This window comes from Populus trichocarpa, chromosome 13 (genome assembly GCF_000002775.5).
Source record: "Populus trichocarpa isolate Nisqually-1 chromosome 13, P.trichocarpa_v4.1, whole genome shotgun sequence".
NCBI classification, from domain to species: Eukaryota; Viridiplantae; Streptophyta; class Magnoliopsida; order Malpighiales; family Salicaceae; genus Populus; species Populus trichocarpa.
Window position 1 is genome coordinate 25238 of NC_037297.2, and position 18810 is coordinate 44047.

An 18810-nucleotide genomic window follows, 5' to 3' on the forward strand; every position below is an offset into this window, starting at 1 on the left:
AAAAATTTAACAGATAAGAGCATCGATGCCCTTCCTTCGGTACCTATATCAAACTTGTCGCCGTTCACCTGTTGTTGAAGATAAGAAGGAATACATGATCCGCTGGAAACTAAACAAAGGGTCCATCACAAGATGGTTTCTTCGTTCATTCTCGGGTCAAAATACGGAGGACATATGCTCTAGTCACCGTCTTGTAAAAGCAATGAACTTGGAATTTAGTCCAAAATGGATAAAGGGAATGGCCCTACTCTGCTATCATACCATTCCCAGAACAAATATACATATTGGAAATCGAGAATTCAATGACACCAGTGAAGTATGGCCCAAAAGGCCAATCTGAATGTAGAAGATGCGTCAGGATTGGATTGCAATGCATTGCGGAGTTGGAGTGCACGTGAATACCATAACTCACTGTGATGTTTGTGTTTAAGTCGAGTTAACACAGAAGGCATGGCCTCATGTTTTACGATGGGGCCTCCCTATTTTTCACATGTCTTTGGCTTTTTACCCTTTGTTTTCTAGCATCAGCTAATTAGTCAAAGTTAAGCTTCCTTCTCAATTCATAATTCACCTATCCAAAGGGCCAAATCTCTTTTCTTTTGTTGAGGATAGGATCCCACTTGCATACACACTCCCCATATACTTTAATTTATAATAATCACAAAGTGGATTAGGCACTTGCCAGTCCAATAAGAATAGTTTTTGCAGTTTTGTTTGGGATTAGTGTGGGAGACATCAGGCATGTGCTGAGGTGCTTATCAACACCAGATCCATCATGGCTTTACCAAAAATAACATACCAATTTTAAATCAAATTAAATAAAGAAAAAGAAGACAAAAGGATAAACCAATGAAATTAGCAGTCCATGCTATTTATAGGGGTGACCCAAAGCTGCTGTACTTTGTAAAACCAACCAAACCATAGCAAGGGGACTTATTTCTTTATCCAAGACCAGGACAACCGTGACTGCTAGTGTTTTCGAGTTTGAGCGAAGGCAAACCCACCCATCAAGGAATTCCTCAATCTCTGTAAATGGTATCTAAAACCCAGTGACTGATATACTAATATAATATTGGTTCGTGGTCCCCTGCCCTGTGCTGGGATAGAAGAAGGGATTGGAGTGGAGGGGTCCCTCACAACAACAGTCACAGAGACACAAGAGGGAAGGGAAAGGCAGTCATCAGTATATTTTCTACTCTATTATTTTATTAACAAGATATGGGGTTTCTGTTTCCCGGGGTCACTTGGGATTCTCATTTTACTTGCTTTTATTTTTCTTCTCCTCCTTCGTTCTCTTCTTCAAGCGTTTAAACCCCAGTTGTTGAACCTTACTGGATCTATCATAACTGGGTTCCGCTTCGTTCATCATCTCATAAGGTTAGAGGCTTTTCCTTTCCTTATCTTTTCTCTTTCTAATGCTCTGGTAATGGTCATTTTTCAGCTTAAAACAATCAAGTCTGGGTGAAGAAATTTCATATTTTAGTTGCTAAAAATTTGATCTTTATAATTGTTTTTTTATTATATTAGTTGATCGGGGAGTCCATCCTTTGTGATCATAATACTTTGTGGGTGCAATTTAGGTATAAAATGAACAAAAAATTGTATTTTTCAAAATGATTTCTTTGTTGTTTTTGTTTAGTAACTTATTGCACTTAAAGGTATTAATAATCTAAGGGAAGATGACAAGTATTCAGTAATAGGGCATTAGATTCTCTATGATCAAGTTTTCTTATCTTTGAATACTTGAGGTACTCATTTAGAAATTCTGATGTTTTCATCATCATCGAAGGCCGTATTCACAAAAATTTCTCAGTTCCACTGCCATTATCTTTTTTCTTACTACTCGTTCCAACTGGTTTGATGATAATGACGAAATGATTACACTAAAGGTGGGAATAAAGACAACATTTGTATCAATAACAATTACTGCTATGGTTGTTTCACTTTATGCAAAAAGAATGGTTAGTGTTTGTATCACTTTATGCAAAAAGATATTGTTCTTCGTGCGTAGAAGTAGATAAGATTTTATCTCATCGTTTTCATTCTTTTCCTCTCAACAGTTTGAGTGAAAATGTCTTCTTCAAGGCCAAGCCACTCATCCAGCAATTCAGCAAGATCAAGACACAGTGCTAGGATTATTGCTCAGACCACTGTGGATGCCAAGCTCCATGCTGATTTTGAGGAGTCAGGCAGCTCTTTTGATTACTCAAGCTCAGTGCGTGTTACTGACTCAGTTGGTGGAGATCAGCCACCCAGGTCTGACAAAGTAACTACAACTTATCTTCACCACATCCAGAAAGGCAAGCTGATCCAGCCTTTTGGATGCTTGCTAGCCTTAGATGAGAAAACTTTCAAAGTCGTTGCATACAGTGAGAATGCCCCTGAACTGTTGACTATGGTCAGTCATGCAGTGCCAAGTGTTGGGGAACATCCTGTTCTTGGCATTGGAACTGACATCAGGACTATCTTCACTGCTCCTAGTGCATCTGCCTTGCAAAAAGCCATGGGATTCGGGGATGTTTCTCTTTTGAATCCTATATTGGTCCATTGCAAGACTTCTGGGAAGCCGTTTTATGCCATTGTTCACCGGGTGACTGGCAGTTTGATCATTGACTTTGAACCTGTGAAGCCTTACGAGGTTCCCATGACTGCTGCTGGTGCTCTGCAATCATACAAGCTTGCAGCCAAAGCGATTACTCGGCTGCAGTCTTTGCCTAGTGGAAGCATGGAAAGGCTTTGTGATACAATGGTTCAGGAGGTTTTTGAGCTCACTGGATATGATAGGGCGATGGCCTATAAATTTCATGATGATGATCATGGAGAAGTGGTCTCTGAGGTTACAAAGCCAGGCATGGAGCCATATTTGGGTTTGCACTATCCAGCCACTGATATCCCTCAGGCTTCACGCTTTCTATTTATGAAGAATAAAGTTCGAATGATTGTTGATTGTCATGCGAAACATGTCAAGGTGCTTCAGGATGAGAAGCTTCCATTTGATCTGACATTGTGTGGTTCAACCCTGAGGGCCCCACACAGTTGTCATTTACAATACATGGAGAACATGAACTCCATCGCTTCTCTGGTTATGGCAGTTGTAGTCAATGATGGGGATGAAGATGGTGATACCCCTGATTCTGTGAACCCACAGAAAAGAAAGAGACTTTGGGGTTTAGTAGTGTGTCATAATACAAGTCCGAGGTTTGTTCCTTTCCCTCTTAGGTATGCTTGTGAGTTTCTAGCTCAAGTATTTGCTATCCATGTCAACAAGGAATTGGAGTTAGAAAATCAAATTGTCGAGAAGAACATCCTCCGCACCCAGACACTCTTATGTGATATGCTCATGCGTGATGCACCATTGGGTATTGTGACACAGAGCCCGAACATTATGGATCTGGTAAAGTGTGATGGTGCTGTCCTGTTCTATAGGAATAAGATATGGAGGTTGGGGATAACTCCAAGTGATCTGCAGCTTCAGGATATAGCTTTTTGGCTCTCCGAGTACCATATGGATTCTACAGGTTTGAGTACAGACAGCTTGTATGATGCAGGGTACCCAGGGGCTCTGGCTCTTGGTGATGTAGTTTGTGGAATGGCAGCTGTGAGAATAACTTCCAAGGACATGCTTTTTTGGTTTCGATCCCAGACTGCTGCAGAAATTCGATGGGGTGGTGCAAAGCATGAACCTGGGGAGAAGGATGATGGAAGGAGAATGCACCCTAGGTCATCTTTCAAGGCCTTCCTTGAAGTTGTCAAGACAAGGAGTTTGCCTTGGAAGGACTATGAAATGGATGCAATCCATTCTCTGCAGCTTATCCTGAGGAACGCATTCAAAGACATTGAAACCATGGATGTGGATACCAAAACAATTCATGCAAGGCTAAGCGACCTCAAAATTGAAGGGATGCAAGAACTTGAAGCAGTTACTAGTGAGATGGTCCGTTTAATTGAAACAGCTACAGTGCCAATTTTGGCAGTTGATGTTGATGGTCTAGTTAACGGGTGGAATACAAAAATTTCTGAATTGACTGGTCTTCTTGTTGATAAAGCAATCGGGAAGCATTTGCTAACACTTGTGGAAGATTCTTCGGTTGACATAGTCAAAAGAATGTTATTCTTGGCATTGCAGGGTATGTCATTTTATGTTCTGGTCATCTCATACTTGTTTGGTTAATAACAAAATGTTATTCTTTGCCTGAGTGGAAATGATGGTTGTTTGAATATCTTTGGTATGTCATTTTACGTTCTGGTCATCTCTTACTTGTTTTGTTATTAACAAAATGTTATTCTTTGCCTGAGAGGAAGTGGTGCTTGTTTGAATCTCTCGGGTGGGTGTATACTGTTCTGTAGAATATTCCAATTCATCTGCGCCACTTTCAATACTTTTCCTTTCTTTTTTGATTAGGCAAAGAAGAGCAAAACATACAATTTGAGATCAAGACACATGGTTCCAAGTCTGAATGTGGCCCCATCTGCTTAGTTGTTAATGCCTGTGCAAGCAGGGACCTTCATGAAAATGTTGTGGGGGTGTGCTTTGTGGGTCAAGATATCACTGGCCAGAAGATGGTCATGGACAAGTTCACCCGGATTGAAGGGGATTACAAAGCAATTGTACAAAACCGAAACCCTTTGATTCCCCCAATATTTGGGACGGATGAGTTTGGCTGGTGTTCTGAGTGGAATCCTGCCATGACAAATTTGACTGGTTGGAAACGAGAAGAAGTTCTAGATAAAATGTTATTGGGAGAGGTTTTTGGGTTAAACATGGCATGCTGTCGTCTCAAGAACCAGGAGGCTTTTGTAAATCTTGGTGTTGTTCTTAATACTGCCATGACTGGCCAGGAATCCGAGAAGGTTTCTTTTGGTTTCTTTGCTCGGACTGGAAAGTATGTGGAATGCCTGCTGTGTGTGAGTAAGAAATTGGACAGAGAGGGTGCAGTCACTGGGGTATTCTGCTTTCTACAGCTTGCAAGCCAAGAGCTGCAACAAGCACTTCATGTCCAGCGATTATCAGAGCAAACTGCTTTGAAAAGATTGAAAGCATTGGCTTATTTAAAAAGGCAGATCTGGAATCCTCTCTCTGGAATTATATTTTCTGGAAAAATGATGGAGGGAACCGAGTTGGGAGCAGAACAAAAGGAGCTTCTGCATACCAGTGCCCAGTGCCAGTGCCAACTCAGCAAGATTCTTGATGACTCAGATCTAGATAGCATCATCGAAGGGTATGATAAAGTCCAATCTATCAGATTGATATCCCTGTTCTTTTTTTATTAAGCTATGCATTTCCTGGGGAAAAAAAATCATTGTACTGTTAGGAGAAATGCATTTCACCTTGCATCCAAGATTCTTAGGAATAGTACATCTTTGAATTTAAATTTGTTACATTACAGGAACGTTTGCTACTTATAGAAGTTGAGTGAACCTCTTTGTTCATTTTTTATTGGATTGCAAGCTTTCTCAAATGATTTTGGTGTGTTATGGCACTCATAGTTTTAAGTTTTATATGGCCTCTTCAAATAGTTTTGGTCTTCAATTGCATGCTTGCTCACTGCAATCTATGAACGTGTGTTACACTATAACTGAATTGGATTCCTTGTGGATTTGGTAGGGGTCATGTTCAATAGTTTGGACTTGGAATATTTCAATTTTTCCTTTGTAAAATATACTTCCCCATCCTTTCTGTCTTGCTTTTGGTGGTGAATGTGCTTGCTTGATGTGAAATCTCAACAGAATTTTTTCAAAACAAACATTACTTTTAATATCCTAGTTCTCAGAAGTAACAAAGTTCTTTTATACATCTGAATCCACAGGTCTTTCATATTCACTTCTCAGAGTTGTTGTATTTCCTCTCAAGCTAGTTTTTTGCAACTCCATCTATTAATAATTAGTCCACACATGGCCAATAAATCAATTTCCTTTATGGAACTCTTGGTTAGGCTCTACCATCTGAGGACAAACTGATGTGTGAGTGTGGTAGTTTTGTGGTTGAAAATCAAGAGAGCTGCTGCTCAATCTGCCTATAATGCGTGCACAAGCTCAACATGATTTATGGAAACCTAATACTTTTATTTCTCAATCTCTCATTAACAGTTGTTTTCCCCTTCTGAATTGTGGCCAGTTACTTGGATCTGGAAATGGTGGAGTTTACCCTGCGTGAGGTACTAGTGGCAGCTACCAGTCAAGTCATGATGAAGAGCAATGAAAAGGGCATTCGAATAATCAACGATGCAGCTGAAGAGACGATGGCTGAGACCCTGTATGGTGATAGCATCAGGCTTCAACAGGTGTTAGCTGATTTCTTGCAGATGTCAGTTAATTTTACACCATCTGGAGGCCTGCTTTCTGTTTCAGCTAGCTTAACCAAAGACCAGTTGGGGCAATCTGTTTATCTTGTGCATCTGGAACTCAGGTACCACTTGAGGCATAAATGAGATTTCAATATCTAGATATGGTTACGTTTAGGTGTAATTCAAGCATCCATGCATGTCAAATATCAGATGACTTTGGTATCTCTTGTTTCGGATAAATAAGTGGCTCCAAGCCACCAAAGGAACGGAAAAGAAACATTCTCGATTTAATCGATCAGCTACTCTATGCATTTCTGTAAAAGCAGTTGGAATGCATAGAGAGTGAACAAAAGGATAAGACATTAAAATATTGCTCTGATTGAGCGAGTCATACCCTAATAAAATGAAGAGAATCATTATATGTTTATGGGCTGGGGGTTCAGTTAATAACTCGGGTTATTATGCTACTTTTTGGACAGGATAAGGCATCCTGGTGCAGGGATTCCTGAAGCACTGCTAGATCAAATGTTTGGGGAGGATACAGATGCGTCTGTGGAGGGGATCAGCTTGGTTATAAGCAGGAAGCTGGTGAAGCTGATGAACGGAGATGTTCGGTACATGAGGGAAGCAGGGAAGTCGAGTTTTATCATATCAGTAGAACTTGCTGGTGGCCATAAATCGCAAAAAAGGGCATGATAAACAATAAGGCAGCCCATCCCAGGAAAGAAGATGGGGGGATGTGTTTGTGTATAGTGGAAGAGGGAGGGGGGGTTGGAATTGTGGAACTTTAACACCTTGTTTGTAACCAAATCCTATGCTATGCTATAATAATTGATTTCCAACTATTTACGCATTTGCCAATTGAATTCTTTTATTTCATTTGGAATAGGTTTTAAGATTCTAATTGAATTCATTTTAGTGAGATTAATTGTTAAGATGTGATTTTAAAGTAAATCACACCCTTTTAAGTGTGATTTGTAAATCAGTAAAAAGCTGTAATCTTAATTAGTTGTAGGATTTATTCATGTTGCTTAAACACTAGAATTAGGCAAATGATGCTGCAATGATTTCGTTTTTACTCAAAATTTCCAAATAATATTTGAGATTTAGAACATCGACGGCGATCTTCAAATTTCTGTCAGATGCAGTTCGATGAACTCTCAGGGCAAATATTCTATGGCGAAAGTGCGTGGCGTGTATTTTGCAATCCCCTCCGATAAAATGAATGGTAGCTAGCTGTTATTGTAAGATAAAAGAAGAAAAGAAAAGGTAAATTTATGAAGAAAAGAGAGGTTGGGCCGAGTTGGGTGAATTGAAGTGGGCTAGAGCCTAGAAGAGCCCAGACTACATGCAGTGAAGAAGGGCAGGGCCCAAAGGTCAATTAACAACTACATATAAAAAAAAAAAAAAAAAGAATAAATAATGATAAAGAGATTCTTGTAGTGTAATTTGTACGCAGAGGAGAGTGGACAAGAGAACTAATGTAGTTAGCGTTGCGTCGTGCCTGACTCACTCTCTGCATCAACTCTCCTCATTTCCTCCATTTTATCTTAACTGGCGACGGAGATGGAGATAAAAGACTTTTGTTTTGCCTCTGACAGTACTCCTCCATTGTCTGTCATCGCAGCCGCCAAGGTTGCGTCCCTCACTCTTCCTCCTCCCACTGCTGCTGCTGCTGATTCTGCTTCTCTTCCTGCTTTCGTCTTCTCTAATGGGTATCCATTCCTTCTTCTATTCTTTCTTTACTCTCCATCAAGTCTCTTTATTTTATCTTATATAACCCCTTTGCTTCCCTTTTACCTTTTCCTCTCTCTCATTGCCTTCTGGACCATTTTATTTGTATGACTATTTTTTCCCCATCCATTGTGACGGTTTCTCCTTTTTCTTAATAATAATAATAATAATAAGGTTCTTATGCCTGTGCTTTGTTTCGGGTTTAGCTTTTTGTTGTTCCTTGTCCCTTACTGGCCTCCAAATTCCTAATCTCATCACCTATCTATGTATCCAATTATCCATTCACCATCACTTGATTAATTCTCTTCGACATCAAATTAATGACATTTTCATCTTTGTTTATATGTACGTTTGCTAGGCTGAAATTGCAGGGAACCTATGTGCTTCTTCGCTACATTGGCCGTGTTGCCATTCTTTATGGCCAGGACCCATTTCAATCTAGCCAGGTCTTTCATTCTCTTTCCCACTCTCCTTTTTCTATATAGTTTTGCTTTTTTCCTTCTTAAACATGTTATGCATTCCTTTTTACAAAGTTTCTTTCTCATTTCCTTTCCATTTCTCAGATTGATCAGTGGCTCGATTATGCTCCTGTCCTATCTGTAGGCTCTGAATTCGAGAATGCCTGCAACTTTATTGACAATTATCTGCAAAGTCGCACCTTTCTTGTGGAGCACTCTTTGTCGATTGCAGACATTGCCATATGGTCTGGTCTTGCAGGTGCAGCTTCCAACTCCTAACTGTTTAGTTTACTGCATTTACTCACTAGTGAGTATCAAGTTTCAATGAAAAAGAAATCCATTATTTGCTGGCTTCTCTTTTTGTTCACTCAAGCGCGTCTTTGTTGAGCTGAATTTCTGACATGCGTTGATTGATTTTACTGCATTTATGTTGAGAGTCCCAGAATATCAAAATAAGAGTTCGGGAACTGCTTTTCTTGATTGCGCGACTTACCATCAACTACAGCATTTCATTTAGCAAAATAAACTGGTGGTGCTCCAAGGGATGACGGATCGACAACCATAGTATCATGTGCATTGCTAGATTGTTCCTATCTCATTCATTTTGTATTTCAAGAATTCAGTTTTTCATCACGCACATCCTTCTAGTCATGTGTTTGACACTTTATGCTTTTCAGGAACTGGGCTGAGATGGGAAAGATGGAGGAAGTCCAAGAAGTTCCCAAACTTAGCACGCTGGTTCAATTCAATATTTGATGAATATAGCGATGCTTTGAATGAAGCCATATCAACATATGCTGGGAAAAAGGGCTCGGGAAAGCCTGCAGCAGCTAAACCAAAAGGGCAACAGGTTGTCAGTGGAGATAACCCAGAAAAGGGAAAAGCAAGCAGCAGGCCTTCATCTGAAGTAGATCTTCCTGATGCTGAAATTGGAAAGGTGTGCCTGCGATTTGCTCCTGAACCTAGTGGCTATCTTCACATCGGACACTCAAAAGCAGCTCTACTCAACCAGTATTTTGCTCAACGGTACCAAGGCCAAATGATAATTCGCTTTGATGATACAAATCCATCGAAGGAAAGCAATGAATTTGTAGACAATCTTCTAAAAGATATTGAGACATTGAGTATCAAATATGAAACTGTTACACATACGTCTGATTACTTCCCCCAGTTGATGGAAATGGCTGAAAGTTTGATCCGCCAGGGTAAAGCTTATGTTGATGATACTCCACGGGAGCAAATGCAGAAAGAAAGAATGGATGGCATTGAATCAAAATGTAGGAGCAACAATGTAGAGGAGCATCTGAAATTGTGGAAGGAAATGATCACAGGATCAGAGAGAGGATTACAGTGCTGTGTCCGTGGTAAGTTAGACATGCAAGATCCAAACAAGTCTCTTCGAGATCCAGTGTACTATCGTTGCAATCCTGTTCCTCACCATCGGATTGGGTCCAAATACAAGATTTATCCAACATATGATTTTGCTTGTCCATTTGTTGATTCTGTAGAAGGTATAACTCATGCACTTCGATCGAGTGAGTACCATGATCGAAATGCTCAATATGACAGGATTCAAGCAGATATGGGACTGCGAAAGGTTCACATTTATGAATTTAGCCGGTTGAATATGGTCTACACAATTCTCAGCAAGCGTCATCTCCGTTGGTTTGTTGAAAACGGAAAGGTTGATGGATGGGATGATGCTCGATTTCCAACTGTCCAAGGAATTGTTCGCAGAGGTTTGAAAATTGAGGCACTGGTGCAATTCATTCTTGAACAGGCAAGCTAACATGTGTCTATGTCTTTACATCTTTCTATTCTGATTTATTTTATTTTATTTTATTTTATAGTCAGAACGAGATACTGTATACAGATCTGATGAGAAATCTTGATTCTAGTTGAAGAATATACAACAAAAAAAATGGCCTGTGAACCTCGAAAAACTTTCTGTTGTGCCCGTGAAAGCAGATTTCTTCCATTTCCTTTTTTTATTTCTAACTAGACCAAAGAACTTTATCTCATTCTTGGGACGTTTGTTTGAATTGAGGAATTCGTTTGGTTATAAGATGGCTTAGGATGGAAAGTTCAGATTCGTCACATCTGTGCATGCCAATATTCCTTATTTACTTCTACATGTGCAAATATATGGCCATTGATTTATATTTGTGGATTATTTTGTGCAGTAAGCTTTTTATCCTCTTAAAGTTTTAATTCTAATTCTATTTGGTTTCAGGGGGCATCAAAAAATCTTAATCTCATGGAATGGGACAAGCTTTGGACAATTAATAAGAAGATTATTGATCCTATGTGTCCCAGGCATACTGCTGTCATTGAAGAACAAAGGGTACCATTGACGTTGACCAATGGTCCTGAGCAACCATTTGTTCGGATCATACAAAGGCACAAGAAACATGAGGGTGCTGGAGAGAAGGCCACAACATACACAAATAGGATATGGATAGACCATGCAGATGCAGAGTCGATCTCTGTAAATGAGGAAATAACCTTAATGGATTGGGGAAATGCCATAGTAAAGGAAATTGAGAAGGACCAGGATGGAAAGGTCACACACTTGAGCGGTGTTTTGCATCTCGAAGGATCTGTCAAGACCACAAAATTGAAGTTCACCTGGCTACCAGATACAAGTGAATTAGTTAACCTCACTCTGGTGGACTTTGACTATCTAATCACAAAGAAAAAGGTAATTCTTCATCTATGGACTTTGGAGCTTTTTGTTTTGTTCCTTTTCAAAAGAGTACAGTTGTGTGACAGTTTAAAACTTGTCTACTTTGAGAACTTTAGTTGTTAGGGGTGGTTTATTGTTCTTTGCTTTCAATCAATTTTTGAGAGAGAGTGTTCTTTTTTTGTTCTAATTCTTTTGTTGCTTTTTTTGGCCACTGAAAGTAAGGCTACTTTACTCCCGACGGCTAATTATTTTTCCCTGTAGATACTGATCGTTTTGTATAAGCCTTGAGTTATTTATTCTCATGTCACCATACTTACTTTTAATTGAATGACTTTCTCAATACATGTGTACTTGGGATCGGATCCTTTTTCCAACCAGCTTCGTGAATGTTGACTCATCTACTTTTCATGTTCTTTTTCAAATTTATCTTAAGGTTGTTCTTTAAAACTTTCTCAGTATTGTTGTTTATTCGAATTGTTTTTGTCCAGTTGTCTGAATTTAGTATTTCAGTTGTTGATTTATCCCAATGCCTCTGATGCATTTAAAATTGCAAGTTTTCAAGGTGGCTTTATTGTGTTTTTTTTTTCCTTTTTTGTGTGTGGATGTGAAGAGTGTAGAATGAATACACAAGAAACTTTGGAGTGGGTAACACCATTTGATGCATCTATTTAATTGAACATTTATGTGGCACAAAAAAAGAATATAATGGAGATGGACTCATGTAATTGACTCAACCACATTGGAGTCGGGTTTTATTGATCTAAATTGAGTGTTTATGGGGGTTTTGGTGGTGATGAGGGTGGGTAAGAATAGTCATGTGGCATAATGTTTTGCTCAATACATTATATTTGTCTTAATACCTTGAAAGCAGAATTGTAACCATACTGATTAGCTAGTACATAAAATTTAAATTTTTGGTTGGAGCTTGTGACCATTGTGGTTGCAGTTGGAGGAAGGAGAGAGTTTCCATGATGTACTTAACCCGTGTACCAAGAAAGAGACTGCAGCACTCGGGGATTCAAACATGCGAAATTTGAAGCGTGGAGAGATATTGCAGCTGGAGAGGAAGGGCTACTTCAGATGTGATGCTCCTTTTGTCAGACCTTCAAAGCCTGTAGTTCTGTTTGCAATTCCAGATGGCCGACAAGCTACCTCATTGAGGAAGACCTTCACATTTGACTAGCATATTTTCTGGCTTTGAGGAGTTGAACCTATGTTTCTTTCAATCATGTGATGAAATTTTGGGAGTTTCTGACTCTCTTCCTTTTACATGCAGACATGCATTTCTACTGAAGTTTTTGATGTGATACTTCACTAATTTGCCTTGCTAATTGAACCTTGCCTTTTCACCCAGTTGATGTGGTTTCAGTAATTTTGAAAGTTTGAATTAATCCAGTACCAGTTTAGATCCTGATGGAAGTTGAATGTGGCGGTTGTGACTATGCATTTCCCCTCTGATTAGATTTAGCTTCCTTTTAATGATTATATCACATCACATGTGCTACTCTCCTTTTCCTTTTATGTCTGGTTCTAGAAGATGAGCACAGCTACATGCACTCGTACGTGTTGTCATTTTCAGGCAAGAAAGAAACTATATGATTAAGCCGTTTGCATTGTTTTAAACAACTTTGAATCCACAATTTACACGTCAGAAGACCATTAACATCGAAGAAGGGGATGGTCCGGATTGTATTTTTCTTCCTTTTAATTCATGCCTGCCTGCCTGCCTTTTCAGAAACTCAATATTGCTTCAACTCTTAAAGCAAAAACATAATTAGGTGGCCTTCATGTGATTTATTAATAATAAATGGACAATGCTGCTGCTCCCACCCCTCAACAGTTTTTAATATATAGTTAAGCATTATCATGATTTGCACATACTAATATGATTATTCAGACTGGGGGGGTAAATGTAAAGCGAAGCAGTAAGGCATTTAATTAAAAATATTATGAAGCCATTACCCACCCGAATTGCTTTATTTTGCTTTGACTTTCTCGAGCGAGGGTTAATTTTCCCTTCCCTGTTTATGGCATGACCCCAATGCACATCCACGTGATGTATGGGCTGGTGGAATGGCAAAATATTTTTTAAATTATTTCAATCAGGAATTGTTGTAGAGGCAGAAAGAAGCACAGCTCTTCGAGTTGACGGGCCTTTCCTCGGAAATGTAATTAAGAATTGGTTTGGACAAACAAAAAAAATCTTGTCTTGTGAGTTGGTGATGGTGGGTTAGCCAAGGCATTGACTTGTAGATAGGAAGAAGCCTTCTTACGTTAAACTACTTGTTATCCTAGCTATTTCTCCTCCAGTAAACATAACATGCTGCTGCTTCTCTAATTAAATTCCTTATTCCGAGAAACAATTTGATGCTTTAATTAATATTGTAGTACTGTTTAGCGGATTAATCTCCCAGATGAAGAAGATTAGGAGAGGAGAGGTAGAGAGCAATGAAACTACACATGTTATTGATTCCCATAAAAGGAAGAATTACAAGAATAACAATCACAAAGAAGACCCAGCTGCTAGGCCAAGTTATAGGATTTATAATCCGTGTTATATATCAAGACCTAGCTAGCTAGCTCGGGGACATGTGTTTTTAAACAATCAATCAATAAATCACTTCTTAGGTGCGAACCTAGACTTGATCTTTTGGACCTCCTTGGTACCAACCTGGAAAGCCTTGGCCAAGACATTGTCAGGCACCGGTGGTTGGGCGGCAAACAATGTGGCACCAATTGACTGAGTTCCTGCCAACTGGCTACCGAATGCAGCAATGACTGCAGCTGGGACCTGACCATTGTTCTTCTGAAAATGAACCAATCCTTTCGGGAAAGTAAATATCTCGCCCGCCTTGATGGTCTTTGATATCAAAACGTTTGCAGTGGTGATGAACCCAACATCAAGTTGGCCTTCAAGGACAAAGACCATCTCAGTGGCACGTGGATGTGTGTGGGGTGGGTTCAAGCCACCTGGGGCATAGTCAATGCGGGCCATGGAGACCCCCAAGGTGTTGAGTCCTGGGATCTTCTGAACATTGGCGGCAGTGACCAAGGAGCCGAATGTGTTGTTGGTGAGACCTGGTTTAGCCAACCCGGCGAAGAAGAAATCATCGGCTGTTATGTTTTCCTTGCAGGTGAAACCATTCACCTTCACTCCTGTTTAATTATATATCCATGCATGAGTCATGTTAACAGCGCATGACAAAAGAATTGAAGGTGAAGGAAATAACAGGATCAAGAAGAAGAAAAAAGAAGGGCAGGAGAGATGCAAGAAAGATGAAGAAATCGAGTTGAGAAGGAAAAGCGGAAGAAGCTAGGGAAGTCAAAAGTCAACTCTCCCACCCAATACGCGTCATGCATAATTAACTAATTAAGAAAAGGAAATTAAAATATAATTATGCAAGGAAGAAGAAGAAGAAGAAGTTAATGAAGGAAAAGTACCAGAAGCAAAATCAGCAACGCAAACATCTTGAAGCAGGTCAGGATCAGCAGAACCGGTGGCCAAGAATGCCACACAAAAAGTCAAGAAAAGTAGGGCCACCTTGGCTGCCATGGCCAGTAGCTGAAGAAACCAGCTAGAATAATAGGTGGCTTTCAAGGTTGTGGATAAAAGAGGAGGAGGAAACGGGAGGCTTAAAATTAAGGAGGAGGAGAAAAGGATGGAGGTAGCAGCTAAAAATAAGAAGAAAGGAGGCCGGGGCGATGTCTGGCGGATAGGAGAGAAAAGTGGAGCAGATGCATTTATAGTGAGAGCTTGTGCGTGAGGGCACAAAGATGCCTTAAATCTACTGACCACAATTTACGTGCATAAAAATAAAAATAAAAATAAAAATAAAAATCTTTAAAAAGTCCAAAAAACTAAAAGAAAGAGGGGAATGGTGTGAACGTTAAAGCACGGAACATGCCTTCTTACACCAAAAGGAAAGTCATCATCTCAATCGCCGCAACAGGTACGTACTGGTGCCTTCTTCTTTGGTTGCAGGGTCTCATTCTTCTTTGTGAAGGCGTACTTAGACTCCGTCTTGGTCACCCACACGCCATTATTTATTATCGCTTTTAACAACTCATATCTTATGCTATGTTATAACCCTAAATTAACTGTTCAAGATGTTTGCTTTTTAGAAGAAAAAAAATAAATCTTGAAGTTCGGTATTTAAGAGATTTTACATCAAATTAATTTGAGAGATTTCATTGAAAAAAGAAAGAGAGAGAGGGAGACTCTGTTTTAATTAAAATACAATGTAGTTCGAAGATATTCTCTATCATTAGACTAGAAAAACAACATATTAATGGTAGTGATAGGTCCCAAATTCATGGATGTCCATTTCCCAAGTTTCTTGATTAGCTAGGAGTAATTGCACTCGTGCCTCTTCTTCTTTTCTTTCTCTCTTTTTTTTTTTCCTGCTGATGATCTATGCAAAGAATATTTCAAGGCTTTATGGATTAGAAACTTTATATTTTTTTTGCTAACGCAAGGTACTATCCTGAACCAGTTTTCACGCACTAGAATAATTAGTTTGGCATTTACACAGGGTGCTTTGCACCATGCGAACTGTGGCCCAAGAGTTTTTATTGGCTGGAGAATTCAAACATGAGACCCGGAGAAAGCAAACCCCCAACCTCCTCCTAGCTAGCTAGGTGATATCCACTAAACTAACCCAACCTGGTGAGGTTGAAACTGTATAAATTCAAGTCAAATAGCATCTCTGTAACCACTATGCTGGAGAAATTAATTGTTTTTGTTTTTTTAACGTCAACTTTCTAATTTTTTACGCTGTAAGGAATCTAATGAGTCATCAAAGTGATTTGATTAATTAGAAGCAGCATGAATACATGATGATGCAGTATGAAATCATCACTGTGATTTGTTAAGGGCTGGAGTTCTGATTGTTTTATATAGCTAGCTGTAGTCTAGTGAATCGCGCGCATGGTCCTGTTTTGGTGTCCCTTTTGTTTACCTTGCTGTACTAGCAGACCCCTTGGGTTACCTGTTCAGCCTTTTATAGGCTTAAATCTCTAAAACACCATTTAGAGTTTTTTTATTTTCTATTTTTAACCCTAATTAATCCATGGAGACATATATTCCCTGCAGGCTGCAGCAATAAATAATATTGATTAAAATGGATAAATTTAGGATCCTCTTATCAAGGGAGGGTAAACCAAATGAAACAGGTTGCAGCTCAGAGTGGTAAAGCACTATATATAGTTTCTTTTTATTAAATTACATTATCTTTCTTTCTGGTGAAACAGGTTTAGAAGTAGCTTGTAATATAACCTGCCTTGTATGGAACGGTTGCGTTGACTAGCGGATGCAAAACGCTACATGGGTTGCGTTTGGAGAAACGGTAGAATTAATGTTTGCGGATTATTTAAGGAAATTAATACGTACAATCTCTCTTGATCTCCTTGGCTGCCACAGTCGTAGCAAAAAACAAAACAGAACCTACCAGCTGCTCAAATTCTGTGATTATAGGGTTGTGTTCTTGTCTTGCAATATGTTCATATCTGCACTGCAATTAATTAAGAACAACCTCTTCTTTCAGGGACGTACGTAGGGTCAGGTCCTCGAGGCTCCTAACTAACATATTCGGATTCTAGCTAGCTAGCTTAATATAGATGATGATCAACTAGGTTAGATTAAAGACCCAATGTACTTAAATCTAAATGGAATGCTTCCAGGCATGCATAGACATCATTTGGAACAAATCAATTAAAGCCAGCCGACGTATGTGGGGAGAATACATGCCGTGCAATATCTAATAACTGGATTGATGTATTGACCCAATGAGAATTAAAAATCTCAGTTTCCTAGCCAGCCAGCTCGTTCTGGCTAATATTCTTGCTGAAAATTCCTCATGTTCCACCCACCTACGCCACCCTATATTATCTAATATCAATCATTAATGTCGGTCATGAATTGAAAATCTCATCTCAAAACTGAAGGACTACGTACTGAATCCATTAATTGCAACAACCCTAAAATATTTAAGCAGATTTAATGTTTGACATTTGTACTAGCAATTCGATTTTATTGTACATATATATAGCACTGATCTAGTTATGATCTTTTAGCCCGTATGATTAATGTTTTCCCACTAGCTCCTTATTCAACGGATTGGCTGCTAAAATTACGATCAAGTTTTCTAAATTGCAAGCAAAGCATCAACTGAATCAATGAGAATGATATATCATCACACACACCAGTAGTTATGTCATGTCTTTGATCATTCCTATTCTTAATTTCATCAGTTTGCCCCCTTTATTCAATTGCCTTGCTTGCCCCTTTCGATCCTGATGTATTTCTCTAGTTTACTTGATTATTAGTATTTAAGATTATGTCTATAAAATCAAAGCCCTTTTATTCTCGTTAATTATCTCTCTCAGTTGATGTCTGTGTCCCTAATTATCTTCATCCATTTCCTTGTCTAGCATGGCGAATCGCCCGCACACACCTTTACGATGACGATGATTTTACATTTCAACAATATTAGAAGCAGTCTTGCTGCTGCTCTGTGTTGCTATATATATTATATATCACCTGCAATAGCAAGTTAATTATAATAATAACAAGGGATCTGAAATAAACTGGTGGGATCGAAATATGGTAAAGATTGGTCTTAATTAATTAATGTATAGCCTGATCATATATTTACAATCCTACATCATGCAAATCATATTATACAAAGTTTGGAGATGAATGCTTATGTTAGAGGAACAAGCTAGCTATGATGAATATTAAATTCCAAGCAAAGCAAAACAAAAATAAATAAAGGAAGTTGCAGCACTGCTCGTGCAAGAACACTTGCCTTGGCAAGTGCCCCTGGTAGATAGACCATGCAAGAAGACTCCAAGACAATCTTGTTTTGCTGTTTAACTGGCATTCGCTCAATATTTCAACATTGTTCTAACTTCTACTAATTAACAACAGTACTACTGCCGAGCTATAAATTGGAAGTAATGGAAAGTTCAGCTATATATATATATGTGTGTGTGTGTGTTAAGAAGAATTGAAATTCTCTTGGCAGTGTTGATGATCATGCTTGATTCCCAATTTAGGAATGGAAACATCAACTGATTTATGCATTGAGGATGCCATCACACCAGCTATATGTGTTTTCATCATCTATGGACAATACATATCATTTTTGCAGTGCAGTCTGTACCTGCATATCATTTTTGCAGTGCAGTCTGTACCTGCATCCACTCACTACTCATTAATTATTACGAGAGCATGGAATTCTTGACTGTTCACTTGATTAAGAATCTGTTTTTGGTATACTAAATTTAAATTATGATTTTTTACTTTAATTCATAATTTAAAAGTTGAAAAAAATGAGTTAAAATAATTTTAAATTAAAAACATGTTTGATAAGAATGACTTAAATTTTGATTAAGGTTATGTTTTGTATGATTTTCTAATTTTGATTTAATATAGTTTTTAATTTTTTTACCCAAATTAAAGTTAGAAATATTTTTGGTTAGAAATAACTTTTAACTTAAATAAAAAAATTATTACAGAAAAGAATCAAGATTTTGATTTAATTAAGTAAAAAAAATTTTGCTTATGAATTCTAACTCATATTATATCTATTCTCCACAATGTTGCTTTGAATCATTGTTTACGTACTATAGCATGCATCTAATTATT

General features: G+C 38.6%; 3 protein-coding genes and 1 long non-coding RNA gene across 4 annotated transcripts; 3 read left to right on the forward strand and 1 right to left on the reverse strand.

Moving 5' to 3' along the window:
• The first annotated feature begins 893 nt into the window (after positions 1-893).
• On the forward strand, positions 894-7129 carry LOC7482219 (phytochrome A). Its single transcript, XM_024583997.2, has 5 exons — positions 894-1377; positions 2061-4127; positions 4403-5219; positions 6116-6406; positions 6764-7129. Exons 2-5 carry the CDS (start codon positions 2072-2074, stop codon positions 6978-6980), a joined length of 3381 nt encoding a protein of 1126 aa, XP_024439765.1. The 5' UTR covers positions 894-1377; positions 2061-2071; the 3' UTR covers positions 6981-7129.
• Positions 7130-7719: 590 nt separating this feature from the next.
• On the forward strand, positions 7720-12573 carry LOC7464757 (glutamate--tRNA ligase, cytoplasmic). Its single transcript, XM_024584056.2, has 6 exons — positions 7720-7999; positions 8377-8464; positions 8582-8735; positions 9154-10256; positions 10710-11177; positions 12109-12573. The coding sequence occupies exons 1-6, from the start codon at positions 7851-7853 to the stop codon at positions 12343-12345; spliced, it is 2199 nt and encodes a 732-aa protein (XP_024439824.2). The 5' UTR covers positions 7720-7850; the 3' UTR covers positions 12346-12573.
• A 1028-nt stretch (positions 12574-13601) lies between these two features.
• LOC7482221 (germin-like protein subfamily 2 member 1) lies at positions 13602-14868 on the reverse strand. Its single transcript, XM_002319412.4, has 2 exons — positions 14604-14868; positions 13602-14318 (listed from the first exon to the last, which is right to left on the reverse strand). Exons 1-2 carry the CDS (start codon positions 14713-14715, stop codon positions 13780-13782), a joined length of 651 nt encoding a protein of 216 aa, XP_002319448.1. The 5' UTR covers positions 14716-14868; the 3' UTR covers positions 13602-13779.
• Positions 14869-14956: 88 nt separating this feature from the next.
• On the forward strand, positions 14957-16034 carry LOC127904202 (uncharacterized). Its single transcript, XR_008057117.1, has 2 exons — positions 14957-15112; positions 15695-16034. It is a non-coding gene; the product is annotated as an uncharacterized LOC127904202 (long non-coding RNA).
• The last annotated feature ends 2776 nt before the right edge of the window (positions 16035-18810 follow it).

Bases quoted from the DNA above. Each gene is read 5' to 3' on its own strand.
- LOC7482219 (XM_024583997.2), top strand. From the start codon at position 2,072: ATGTCTTCTTCAAGGCCAAGCCACTCATCCAGCAATTCAGCAAGATCA. The intron at 5,220-6,115 runs GTATGATAAAGT...AATTGTGGCCAG, and splicing joins CTAGATAGCATCATCGAAGG to TTACTTGGATCTGGAAATGG. The intron at 6,407-6,763 runs GTACCACTTGAG...CTTTTTGGACAG, and splicing joins CTTGTGCATCTGGAACTCAG to GATAAGGCATCCTGGTGCAG.
- LOC7464757 (XM_024584056.2), top strand. From the start codon at position 7,851: ATGGAGATAAAAGACTTTTGTTTTGCCTCTGACAGTACTCCTCCATTG. The intron at 8,000-8,376 runs GTATCCATTCCT...TACGTTTGCTAG, and splicing joins GCTTTCGTCTTCTCTAATGG to GCTGAAATTGCAGGGAACCT. The intron at 8,465-8,581 runs GTCTTTCATTCT...TCCATTTCTCAG, and splicing joins ACCCATTTCAATCTAGCCAG to ATTGATCAGTGGCTCGATTA.
- LOC7482221 (XM_002319412.4), bottom strand. From the start codon at position 14,715: ATGGCAGCCAAGGTGGCCCTACTTTTCTTGACTTTTTGTGTGGCATTC. The intron at 14,319-14,603 runs GTACTTTTCCTT...ATAATTAAACAG, and splicing joins CGTTGCTGATTTTGCTTCTG to GAGTGAAGGTGAATGGTTTC.